Here is a 12,125-nt window from a genome sequence, read left to right as displayed (position 1 = left end):
AAGAAAAAAATTTTTTTTCGAAAAAACAATGGACAGTCGTTAAGGGGAATTTATTCAAGTTCTTGAAAGCCATCTTTAACTTTCTGTACGATCATTGGTTGCTGAGATATCGATAATCAAAGACAAAAAGATCCTTTTCCATTTGAAGACCGATATCTCAGCGAGGAGTGGACGTATCAGGGTGTTTAAAAAAAGAAATTAAAGCTAAATGAACAAAGTATCCGATCCTTATGGTGGTTAAGCTAAAAAAATTTTTACCACGCCCGTAGACCAAAAAAAAAACTAAAAAAATTTTGAAAAATTTTTTGTTGCTGGTTTTTCTACGATTACTCAGAAACCGCGGAGGCTACAAAATTTTGAAGTTCTAATCCAAAAACTAGACACTTGGAGCTACAATTTCCTTTTTTTTAATTTCCTGTACGACCATTTCTCTCAAAGTTACGGCCTGTTGAAAACTACCGAAAAATTTGGAATTCTTTTTTGATCCCTTAATTTTTTCCAGTACTATATATTGGAACCCCTAAGTTCATTGGCAACACTGACTACTTAACATCAGGGAAATTCATGCTTGTTTCGTACTTCCATCTTATAAATATACTGTGAAAATACTCCATGAAGGATCAAGATTGTTCAGAGCTACACAATTATGAACACTATAAGTGGCATATCACTTGCATCATAGCCCACTTGTGGGACATTGAAGCGACAGATAGGCATGGAGTTCTTTAAATTAGGTACAACGCCATTTATTTTGTATCAATTTACTTAACTATAAATACTATTATATTTAACGTGAGAGCATATTTTTGAAAACTTTTGAAACTTAATTACTTACGTCATCTTAATATTATGTTAAGCCTAAAGTAGTACATTTAGTACTACTTTAGGCTTAACATAATATATAACATATAACATAAAGTAGTACTAAATGTACTACTTTAGGCTTAACATAATATTAAGTGTAGATATGTATTTGCAATATGATCTGTTATTTTTACAATTATATTAAATGTTTCATAATATTTCAGGGATTGTGATATTTTCATTACTCATAATAGCACATGAAGTGTCCATGGAAAAATTGGAGGAAATGTTGCTTCATCGGAAAGAACTTAACAAGGTAGGACACAATTTTTAGTTAATTAAATTGACATAAAATAATTTAACAGTACATACTATTTTAAATATTCTACAGAAAATGACCAAACGGCAAACTCAAAGCGAACATACAAATACGAGAAAAATATATCAATTTTTGGATTTTGCGGAAGAGAAATTTATCCAGCATTCTCAAGCCCTTGAGCATCTTTTGAAATTAGTCACTAGTATTGTCGAAGCTATTAGTTCCTTATCCGAGAACTTAAGTAGAAACGTCGTAGAGCCAAAGTTTCCAGAGAGAATAAAGACACAAGAAGAGATTGAAGATAGAGACATATTAAAAGGGACTAGAAGGAGTGGCGACACAAACGAGGTATATGAGCATCCCATTATAAATTTTGGAAAAACGTTCCCAAAATATAGCGTGTTTCTAACTAATTTATTTAAGACATACTTCCAAGATAACTCTGAACCTGTGCCTGTTGTTGCTAAGAATATCGACAAGTAAAGATAGATTAGAAAAATAAAAGTCCTTAAGGTTATAATATAACATTGATCTTTTTTTTTAAATAAAAGTCTCGTAAAGCGATTTTGATTTTTATTTCGAGTTGGATGCCAGTGACCGAAATGGAATTTAAAGAAGATGCAACATCAGTAACTTATGTTTTCTACATTACAAACGAAATCCGAAAGACTCCCAGAACCAACTAATACTAAATTTGAAACCTTGCTTGAATTGATCCATTTGCACTAATCTCCCTTGAAAGATCTCTTTCTTTTCAGTTCCTACATTATTTCGAGGAAAAGACTTTAGCATTTAAATCCAATCCTAAACTCAGGGAAGGACCTAGTGAATGGTGTACAGTAGCTGTTTTATGTCACAGGACGATGGTGACTGTGTGTGGGTACGACGATAACTTCGGCTATGGCAAATTCGATGATTTATGCCATTTGCTCGCTGTCAATTGTTATTGGAAGTACAGTATGTATACTGAACACTTTTTCATATTCTCATTTGTATATAAAAGTTTATACAAAGAATTGCACAAGTAAATGATAATATGTATTTAATATCTACAAGTTTTTATATTTGAAATGAGTTTAAGATTCTTTCTTCTAATGATGTAAAACTTCTGACGTTCGATAATGTAGAATCGGATCGATCGATCGATCGAATCGGTACCGTATTACATCGACAAGAATCTTGAACAACCTTCAAGTATAAAAATATGTTACATTACAATAGATATATTTGATAAAATATGGTTTTGATTTAAGTTTAAAGGACATCGGTTTTAGAAAAATAATAAAATGACACTTTCATGTTAAATCATAGAAAAAGGAACAATTATCGTACAATTATTTTTAAAACAGCTAAACGCTGATCTTAACTTTCTTAGTTCTTTATTTCTTCAGTTGTGGTCTTAGTTAATATCTGTACTGCATGCTGCATGGGTATTTATACTATATTTTTATTCTTTCAGATTTTGCTCTCGTGCCTAACTGTAACCCTACTTATTAAAACTACAGATTAAATGCTAAAGTACAAGTACAAGTAATATTAGAACAGTAAATAATGAGTAATATTAAATAAGACATTCTATCGTTTGCGACTAATCTAGTTTGAGACTAGAGTTCTACGAATGATGCTAAAGGCCAGAATATTGAAATTGCGAACGTACAATGTTTACGTTGCCTCCATTTAAATATATTTAAAGAAACATGCAACATTGATTACAAGGCTTCGAATAGACTTCGATAATCGAATTCGAGTGGTGAAACTCGTTGAATTACTTACATTCAATTATTCTGATACAAAATATAAGCAAGAAGTCGATATTCCCAAAGCAAATATTTCCTCATTTAAACTAATTCGACACTATACGTTAAGTTTTTTTTTTTTTGGTAAAATATAGTTGTATTAAATCGTGTTTTATTTTATCCCGATCTTCTCGCCAGTTCCTTTGGGTTTGGACATACTCCTTCTTCTTCCTTGACGTGCCTGAAAACTGGAATATTTGGTTATAAAAGTTTATTAAAAATCTTTTTGCTTTAAGAGTATTTTGACGTTTTTCGTATCAGATTTAAGAAAATTGGTGCTCTATTCACTAGAAGGGTTCCTCGAACACAAGTAGGGTTATTTAAATAAAGTAATCATTGTACTTTTTATGAAGACATAAGTATGGAGTAATCAACGACTTTCGACATAGGAAAGATTTATATTTATCGCTCCATATTTTTTTGCGTCAAAGCGTGCGGCATTTGCTTTAGATTAAGTATCATATTTATACGTAAAATAATTCGCCAAGTACGAGTCAAATTCGCACATGTAGGCTTCCGTTCCAGCAAATGTTCATGCAAGTAACGCCATCTACTGGAGGTTCAGTATACTACCGATGTGTGATGCTTATGCAGATAGCGTTAGTGGTGACGTCAGGGCGCTGATTTCTTGTATTTAGACCCCCTTTTATATTCAACTTTTTTATTTTCGGTATTTGTTGTTATAGCGGCTATCGCTATATAGGTATTGTTATACATTTTGAAAATTTAAGTGTCTGTGTATATTACGGTTTATGAGATAGAGTCCTGTGTAAGGCGAACTTATGTAGAGAACCTTTAGATATTCAAACATATGTTTTTAGAAATCTTACCCATATTATATTCACAGGCGTATTCATACATATCGCAAAGGTCCAAGAAGGTTCTTGCTTCGTTGACTGATTTGCCACAAATTATCACAGTGTCGTGAAAACACGTGTACGCATGTTCACAGAGCTTTTTTAGTTCCACCTGAAAAATATTTAAAATTAGTATGTTGGCTACATACAAAAATCATAGATTTACAATAACTGTATCTTTCAAGTATTCAGACAGGCATACAGTACCTATATATGTACCAGTAAATATATAAACTCAAAACCTTCATAAGTACCTACTCTTGCAATAACAAGAACGTAGAAGATAAAATATTGTTATATTAAGTTCGCATCCTACAAATAACTAATAAAAAATATTACAAACATATTTGGAAGATAAATCATTATACGTGGAACACAGTTAAAGGTACGAGGTTATCGATCTGCTTTTTTGGATTTACCACAAATATGATATACACTTACAACAGTGATCATTTAGCATTCGGTTTTTTTATAATATAGCGGTAGCAGTCAAACATGCAGTCTACTGATGGTAAGTGGCTACTGCCGCTCATGGACATCTGTAGCCAACCCCAGATTAGAGTTCCCACCAGAGGTAGATGCGTCGCTACCCCTGAAGACTAAGCTGGAACGCCTCAGAAAAGTATGTCTCCCTTACCACAACCATATTAGAATACAGGAGCGCTTAATGCTGCAGTTACTAGGCAGACATAGAATAGTGTGGCTATGGTATCGCTGGAGTTTCCGCCTCCACACCTATTTCTAACGTGATCAGTTCTACGTTTCGGTGTAACACTGTTTGTCCACCGCCACCGTCACTGGCCCGATACCGATAATTAATGACGGCGCCGAAGAAGCGTACACACATTTACGATAGTCGCTTGTCCACCGCACGTCCGTCACCCGAGCATCGTCAGCCCGGCCGTCATTTCGAGTAGATCGGCGTGACCGCTAGATCGGCACCGAGATTTTGACATGCAGATGTGCCGGCAATATAAAACTCATTAGAAGTTGTCCATACACTGCAGTCACACGCGTGACAGCAGGATCAAAATAACCCGCCGTTATCGGTCGCGGTGGACAAACTATCGCCGTCACGATTTAAAATCGGCACCAAAATAATCTCGTTCTCGGTATCGGCTCGGTGACGGTGCAGTGGACAAACGATCTAAGGGTATATACCGGCTGACTTATATATGAGGCGAACATCTAAGGCCCCAGGAATGGCAATACATCTTTAATTGGCCTTAGGTAGAACTCCTGTTCTATGAAGTTATTACCAATATTTAATCTAATACACAAACTTACCAAATGCGCCTTATCACCAACCAGATGAGCGTTAGCTAGTGAGAATAATTTCAACATTATTATTGAGACCAAAATTTTATTTCGTAACTCTAATGTCATTGTCTATATTTTGGATCTATCTGATAGCATGTACATGTAGTAATGACAAATCCTTGATATTTAGACCAAACACAATTGCCGGATGTTAAGAGGTTGACTTTCAACATTTAACGGATGTGCTATACCTGTGTTGACCTTTGGAGGTTGTGAGAACTTCGGTTTAACATGAAGCTGGCATTGTTACCCGTAATAATAATACCCGGTAAATACAATAAAGTTATACCTATTATGATAATGCTGTTGTTTGATCGTAGATCTATTTTGGACCTTTTAAATTAAGTCGAGTTTTTTTTTATAATATAGGTCTAGTAGACGAGCATACAGTCCACCTGATGGTGAGTGGCTACTGCCGCCCATGGACTTCTGCAATCAACCCCAGATAGGATTAGATATTCCTAATTGAGGTCGCTGATTTCACAGATGCGCCGCTACCCCTGAGGACTAAGCTGGAACGCCTCGGAAAAGACTGTCTCCCTTACCACGTCCTTCAAACTGGAACACAGCAGCGCCTAACACTGCTGTTATTATGTAGATGTTAGGTAGAAATAGGTGTGGCGGTGGTGCCGCCGGAGTCGAACCACAAAGGGATCTACCACCTTCAATAATTACTATTACTGTATCATACTGCAACCCAGATATGACTGCAATATTATCTAAGAGTGAATATAGATGACTGGTATGGACTGCATGCCAGCTGACGTTCACAATTATTGTGGAAACGCATCTATGAACTTTAGAACCCCTTATCTAAAGGGGTAAAGGTGATCACGGCGGTTATCTCTCACCTTGTTACTTTGTTACTCGAATCCTTTAAAAAAACCTTACCAGAATCACTTGCCATTGTCTTATTATAAATAAGCCTAAATTTTACCAAAGTTAAGCTCTTTTAATCCTTATTCATACCGTATTTTATTTCAGAATATGCATTCATGTCATCGGAATGAAACAGCACATTCGGATTTGAATTTATTAGAGCGGAATAAGCGCGGACCGGTGGGAGTTTTAGCTTTCCTACTTTTAGTATATTCTCTTTTGAATGAAACAAAATGGTGGTATTTAGTTCATTTAGGTAGCGAGCGTTATAACCACAAGTTATAACGTAATTATGAGCGAATGTAAAATAATCGAATTCTTGTTAATATGAACAATCGTGTATAATTTTCAGAAAATGTATGTTTCTATTTAAGTAATAAAACGTATTAACGTGTACATGAGCTCTTTATTCAACAGTTATAAAAAGACGAAATTAAAAAAAAGCAATAACTATAACAGCAGCGTTAAGTGCTACTAAATTCTACATAGTTTGAAAGGGTGGTAAGGGAGAGACATATACAAGAAGGCAAGAACTTAACCCTCAGGTGTAGCACCTAAGTGTGGTCGAGCTCAGGTAGAACTGTAATCCTATCTGGGGTTGATAACCGACGTCTAGGAGTGGCAATGACTGCTCATCAATAGATGGATTTGCTGCTTTTGTCGCACAAGCAAATAAAAATTCCAATATTTACGCTAATAAGTATTTAATACAACAATAAATACAATGAAAAACGTAATATAGGTACAGAAAAGATTGCATATATGGTTTTCTACGTTCTATTAACAATGACACAAAGTCAATCATCATAAAACGTATTAGTTGGACGGCGGGATACTGTCAATATAGATTTATCTTCAGGGCAACCGGTCTGTCGGTAATCTGAAATAGAAAAAGCATCGGTGAAATAAATGAAAACATGTTTTCTACACTCTATAATTAGGAGTCCCTGTTGTTATGGGTATATAAAGACGGGTATAAAAATATTACCTAATCTTAATTCATTATTTAGATGTCTGGCTCTCTAAGGATCGAGTCTTGAACTTATATTAAAATAAAAGAAAGCAAATTCCTAAGTCTAAATAGAAGGATAAATATTTTATTTATTTACGGCATTCCGAAGCCCAGAATTCGGGCTATTAGTAAGTTGGCTCAGGATTATCATTAAATTCCCAAGTTATATTTCAAATTTAATTCATATCAGTTATTGCAGCCGTAGCGTGCCTAGGGCGGGGCGTCAGCTTGCCCTAAGCGGCACTTTTTTGGGGGCGGCAAAACGTGACAAATTGCTTCTTTTCGTTCAAAAATATGTACCTTTCAAAGTCCGCACTTTTAGCGGGCGGCAAAATTTACAACTAAATTTTTTGGCAACAAATTTTCCGATTATTTTATACAGGGCTGCAAATTCCCCTTTCATATCGGGTGACGTTAGTTAGTTGAAAGCGTTGACAAAAAATAATAAGTAGGTAGTTCGTTCTAAAAGTGCAAAACTAACTTCTTCGTCGTATACAGTTGTAGTCGAACATATCACACAGATCCCTGAAGCCGATGATGTCACCAGCGTGGCTGACTCCGCAAATCGGTACCCGGTCGTGATTACACACCTTTGCCATGCCGCACCATTTTGCTCCCATCTGATAAAAAAATAGAAGTTACCCTACACTGTGTGTAAAATTAAATATTGTTCTATTTTCTGTGCTACGGGTATACCAAAGGCAGGTACTACGGAAAACAATAATCGAATATTATAAATGCGAAAGTATCTCAGTCTGTTTGTTACGTTTTCACAACTAAACCGCTGGGCCGATATTGCTGAATTTTGATATGCAGAAAGTTTGAAGCCTGAAGGTGAATGTATCCTACACAGCTGTGATTTTTTTTTGTCTAACACTGATTAAACTATGAGATATACATAAAAATATTCTAAAGAATTTTATTTCTTTAAAAATCCACAAATAAGTCCGTGATCAATCCCCTAAGATTGAATCACAGTAAACATTTCTTTAATTAAAAATACCAATAAGCATAGTAAGTTACAAGTTTCCTCCAATTCAGTATTACTCCTAATCCTATATTATAAGATAGAATATGAACTTCGCTACTCTTATGCCAATTATAATATAACTTTTATACTTTGAAAATAGTTTGTGCCATTTAATTCCTCCGAGAACTATTTCAGTAAATTAGAATTTACAGCTATAATTTCGACGCCCACATCACGGACGAGCGTAGGAAGACATTTATTCAACAACAACAAAATAACATTCGTTGTCTACGCTAAAACGACTGTGTTTTGGTGTAAATAAAACTATTACGAAGTTAGCAGACTGGCTACTGCAGAAATGTGCGTTTTGGCGATTGCGTCGATGCTGCGCTGCGTTTTGGCGATGAACTGCGTGAAATTCTGGTATCAAAAACGTGCGTTTTTGCGACTTCATAATGCTGTACCACGTTTTTTCGTAAATGCGGAGAACAATTTTATATAAGAGGTATGCCTGCAGCCCAAACGGCTTGACGTATTGTATTATATGATGTGTCGTTGGATTCGTCTAAACTGCGGGAGTGGCATAGACTATATTTTTAAGCAGTCGTTTTATTTTTATTTTTATAATAAATATCTAGATTGGGTCCAGTTGCCGCTTTGAGTGTCCTAAAGTAGTTGAAAATAGTAAAGTAGTTGTCAAGCAAAGCATAAGAGCTTCAATAAAGCAGATTAATTGCCGATCACTTATGTTAAAAGTAGCTAGTCTGCTGAAGTCCTTAGTAAAAACATACAATTTAAACTCATGTTTACCTTCGTTTTAAATGTTATTGCGCTGTATTAAAACAAGAGCCTAAACAGTTAGCAAATTGAGGCTAGAATTAACTGCGTATTCATCAATTTCATTTTACTTTCAGTAAAAAAATATTTAAGTAATTTTATTTTGTGAACTTTTGGTATTTAAATCGAGGACGATTGGCGTGGGACGTCTAAATGCTACTGGGCTATTTTTGTTTTAAATGAAGAGTGGGTTACTTGATAAAAATGTTAATTTTTTATCAAAACATATAGGAATGTTTTACAAAATCTATACATCGCTATAATCTCGAACAGAGTTACTAGTAAATATTGTATTAAGCAGCCTACAGTATAATTAAGGACCATTTCAACAGTATAAAAGCTCATAATATAGTATTATTTAAAGTGCAATGCATTAGAAAGGCAGTAAAGCGAGTAATGGCGGTAATATTTTTTTATGTCCTTAATATGATCGTAAGGAGTTTATTATTAGGAGTAAAACTATGTGTAGTTAAGTTTGCTTCGTACATTTTATTATAAGGAGATTATGTATTCATCATCATCATCAACCCATTACTGTCCCACTGCTGGGCACGGGTCTCCTCTCAGAATGATTAGGCCATAGTCCACCGCGCTGGCTAAATGCGTATTGGTAGACTTCACATACCTTTGAGATTTTTTTTTATAAATCTTTCAGGTGTGCAGGTTTCCTCACGATGTTTTCCTTCGCTGTTTAGCCAGTGATAATTAATTTCTAATACGCACATAACTTTGAAAAATCAGAGGACCTCGGACCCCTGATTATATATTAAGTGATGAAAAACTGTAATAAATGTTGTGATATGCGTCTACGGTCGTTAATACTACGAGTATAGCTTTCCGCAACCCGTCAAGAGATGTCGCTACTATTTCTGAATCGCGATATCGAAGTTTTCTCAACATCTTCATACTTCGAATTGATTTTTGGAGCACGGTTGCTTCCCTGAAATGATAACTTAATGTAGCAGGATATCTCTCTTGATTTTCTTTTTGAAAAACATAGGTTCCTCAATATTAAGAGAGACTATTATGTGAGTTAACATTTGTAAGTTACCAAATTAATGGAAATTCTATTTATTTTGTTAATTCTCTAAAAGCTCCGTTTCGGTATTAAATAGTCAGAGTAGTCTCTTGATTAGAAAATTGGATTATGAAAGATGATTTAAACTTAAAATCTCTTAGGAACGCTATGATACTCCCTTTATGGCTTTAATCAAAGTAGAAATTATTTCAGAGAAATAATAATGTCTGTTAGAAATACATAATCTATTTAATTTCTCTACGGGAATTTAACTTTTTTAAGATCTATTGAAAATCACGAATCTATCTTGATGCTGGCATTTGACAATGCAATTGAACGTGAACAAATTTTGTTAAAATTATAAATTAAGCTTGACATTATATTTAAGGTAAAAAAATGTAATGTAAAAAGTTTCACGAAGTATGCCTGACATTAAATGATGATGATGATGATGATGATTAAAAAAATATATTTTAGCATTTGTTTTCTCAAACCACAACCAGAGGACATAAAAACAACTAGGTCAAGTGAAGTGAGAAAAAAAAATTGCCTTTGCCTGAAATTTGCCTTTGGAATATTGCCTTTTTGACTTTTTTGTGACTTAGGTATGAGTACTATGTGTATGAGTTAGGTATGAGTAGTATAAAAGTAAATATTTTTTTTCGGTAATTACTTTTTTTACCTTCCGCCCCATGGTGATGTCTTCGTTGTCACGCTCTTGTGGTGGACCGTGGGCTTCGATGGCTTTTGCCATTATAAACACTACGAGAAGAACTGGAAAATGAGTACAAAAGTTTAAAAACAAGTATTTTATACAGTTTGTAGTTGCCATTCATTGTTGCGGTGGTACAACATCATGCATCATGTTCCTTTAGGCATTGTCTTAAGATATGGACGAATATTTATTAACAATTTTTCCCTTTAGCAAACATACCCATACACCTTTTCAGCTCTGTTAAATCTAGCCCTTTTAGAGTGAGAAGAATTAGACCGTAATCCACGTAGCGTAAAAATGAGACGTGCATGCTTGGGATTTGAAACTCAAACCCCGGAATTAGAATGATAGAAAAGAGAGTAAGGTAACTTCTCCTTACAGACATAAAAAATACAAAATTGTATTTACCAGCTGCTATTTTCGACACCATCCTGTCGCTACTTACTCCTTTGAAGAACTAATTACAAATGACGCTAGTTAGATCCTTCTGTCCTTGTTTACTGTTTCTAGCTATTGTCTACGTATACCAAAACATTCCGGAAACTTACTAGTTACGCGAATTGTTGATTTAGGACGATATTGTTATAACGGTGGCACATGAGCGCATTTGCTTCTTGGAGCGATTTCAAACTCTGGAATTATCAACATTTAAGTTAGCTAATTTATATCGTTGGTGGAAAAGTATACATATAATTTACAATTGTATTTTTACAGTATTTAATCAAACATATTTAATCTTCAAATAACTTTGCACTAGGCGTTTTAGCTTAGTCTGTGACCTTCAACCTGACCTGACCTGATAACATGTGTGACCGATTCAGTTAAAACTGCAAACTTATTCGAAGTTGATGACCAATGTCCATGAGCGAGTGAAAATTTACCATCAGGTGGACTGTTTCCGCTACTTCAATTTCATAAAATTAATAGTTGCTGAGAGAAAAAAATCTAGAATTATTTAAGCGATAGAGTTCATAATTTGATTGTGACACAATATTTACATTTCATCATCATCAAGTCGTCAATGATGGCACTATGATGATAACTTTTTGAATGATGAGAATACTTTAATATATAATCCAACATTTATTATTGTAATAGATGTCATTTGTATGTGTGATATTAAATAATGTGTACTAACTAGTTTTATATTCACAGTTGAATTCGAACATATCACATATATCCAGGAAGTGCTTCACTTCACGCGTAGTGGGCTCAATTGCACAAACCCGTTGCTTTAAATGGATACATACAAATGCATCCAGGCAGCTCGTCTTAAAAAAGATAAATAATAATGTGTTATTAAAAATAATATAAGTATTATTTTATAACAATATTGTGAATTTTAATGAGAATTACATAAATTAGTACGTAATTAAAACTTATTAGTCTTATTGCTTAAAAACAAAAAATCATTAAAAATCGAGTTCAAAGATTTCGTTACATACACACACACATACGTTACACACATACATACAGTACCCTTAGTATGCGTTTTTAGGTTTTTACAAAAATGTTTGTATTTGTATTTGTTTACGTATTTCCCATACATTTTTCATCAGTTCTGATAGAGTCCGCTGGGCGTTGATTAGAATTGTATG

The 12,125-nt window shown here is 34.4% G+C and overlaps 3 protein-coding genes across 4 annotated transcripts; 1 reads left to right on the top strand and 2 right to left on the bottom strand.

Moving 5' to 3' along the window:
- Window positions 1–702: 702 nt before the first annotated feature.
- On the top strand, window positions 703–2,096 carry LOC140745214 (uncharacterized). The gene is made up of 4 exons (XM_073076951.1): window positions 703–734; window positions 1,029–1,120; window positions 1,196–1,471; window positions 1,983–2,096. The coding sequence occupies exons 1-4, from the start codon at window positions 716–718 to the stop codon at window positions 2,013–2,015; spliced, it is 420 nt and encodes a 139-aa protein (XP_072933052.1). The 5' UTR covers window positions 703–715; the 3' UTR covers window positions 2,016–2,096.
- Window positions 2,097–2,699: 603 nt separating this feature from the next.
- LOC140745215 (uncharacterized) lies at window positions 2,700–5,192 on the bottom strand. Its single transcript, XM_073076952.1, has 3 exons — window positions 5,064–5,192; window positions 3,750–3,888; window positions 2,700–3,107 (listed from the first exon to the last, which is right to left on the bottom strand). Exons 1-3 carry the CDS (start codon window positions 5,160–5,162, stop codon window positions 3,037–3,039), a joined length of 309 nt encoding a protein of 102 aa, XP_072933053.1. The 5' UTR covers window positions 5,163–5,192; the 3' UTR covers window positions 2,700–3,036.
- Window positions 5,193–6,660: 1,468 nt separating this feature from the next.
- Window positions 6,661–11,065, bottom strand: LOC140745213 (uncharacterized). 2 transcript variants are annotated; one of them, XM_073076949.1, is made up of 4 exons: window positions 10,936–11,065; window positions 10,486–10,586; window positions 7,469–7,607; window positions 6,661–6,855 (listed from the first exon to the last, which is right to left on the bottom strand). In XM_073076949.1, the coding sequence occupies exons 1-4, from the start codon at window positions 10,955–10,957 to the stop codon at window positions 6,773–6,775; spliced, it is 345 nt and encodes a 114-aa protein (XP_072933050.1). In that variant the 5' UTR covers window positions 10,958–11,065; the 3' UTR covers window positions 6,661–6,772. The 2 variants fall into 2 exon arrangements, with proteins under 2 accessions (XP_072933050.1, XP_072933051.1); XM_073076950.1 differs by having other exon boundaries at window positions 10,495–10,586.
- Between the last annotated feature and the right edge of the window lie 1,060 nt (window positions 11,066–12,125).

Source organism: Epargyreus clarus, unplaced genomic scaffold (genome assembly GCF_041222505.1).
Source record: "Epargyreus clarus isolate Ecla_fem2 unplaced genomic scaffold, WU_Ecla_fem_2.2 ptg000010l, whole genome shotgun sequence".
Classification (NCBI taxonomy): domain Eukaryota; kingdom Metazoa; phylum Arthropoda; class Insecta; order Lepidoptera; family Hesperiidae; genus Epargyreus; species Epargyreus clarus.
Note: the sequence above shows the minus strand (reverse complement) of the source record. Positions and strands in the feature narration are given on the sequence as shown.

Bases quoted from the DNA above. Each gene is read 5' to 3' on its own strand.
- LOC140745214 (XM_073076951.1), top strand. The intron at 1,121-1,195 runs GTAGGACACAAT...AATATTCTACAG, and splicing joins ATCGGAAAGAACTTAACAAG to AAAATGACCAAACGGCAAAC. The intron at 1,472-1,982 runs GTATATGAGCAT...TTTATGTCACAG, and splicing joins GGAGTGGCGACACAAACGAG to GACGATGGTGACTGTGTGTG.
- LOC140745215 (XM_073076952.1), bottom strand. From the start codon at position 5,162: ATGACATTAGAGTTACGAAATAAAATTTTGGTCTCAATAATAATGTTG. The intron at 3,889-5,063 runs GTAAGTTTGTGT...AATATTTTTCAG, and splicing joins TTGGTGATAAGGCGCATTTG to GTGGAACTAAAAAAGCTCTG. The intron at 3,108-3,749 runs GTAAGATTTCTA...CAAATATTCCAG, and splicing joins CGCCTGTGAATATAATATGG to TTTTCAGGCACGTCAAGGAA.
- LOC140745213 (XM_073076949.1), bottom strand. From the start codon at position 10,957: ATGGTGTCGAAAATAGCAGCTG. The intron at 10,587-10,935 runs GTAAATACAATT...CTCATTTTCCAG, and splicing joins GGTGTCGAAAATAGCAGCTG to TTCTTCTCGTAGTGTTTATA. The intron at 7,608-10,485 runs GTAATTACCGAA...TTTTTTTATCAG, and splicing joins TGGGGCGGAAGGTAAAAAAA to ATGGGAGCAAAATGGTGCGG.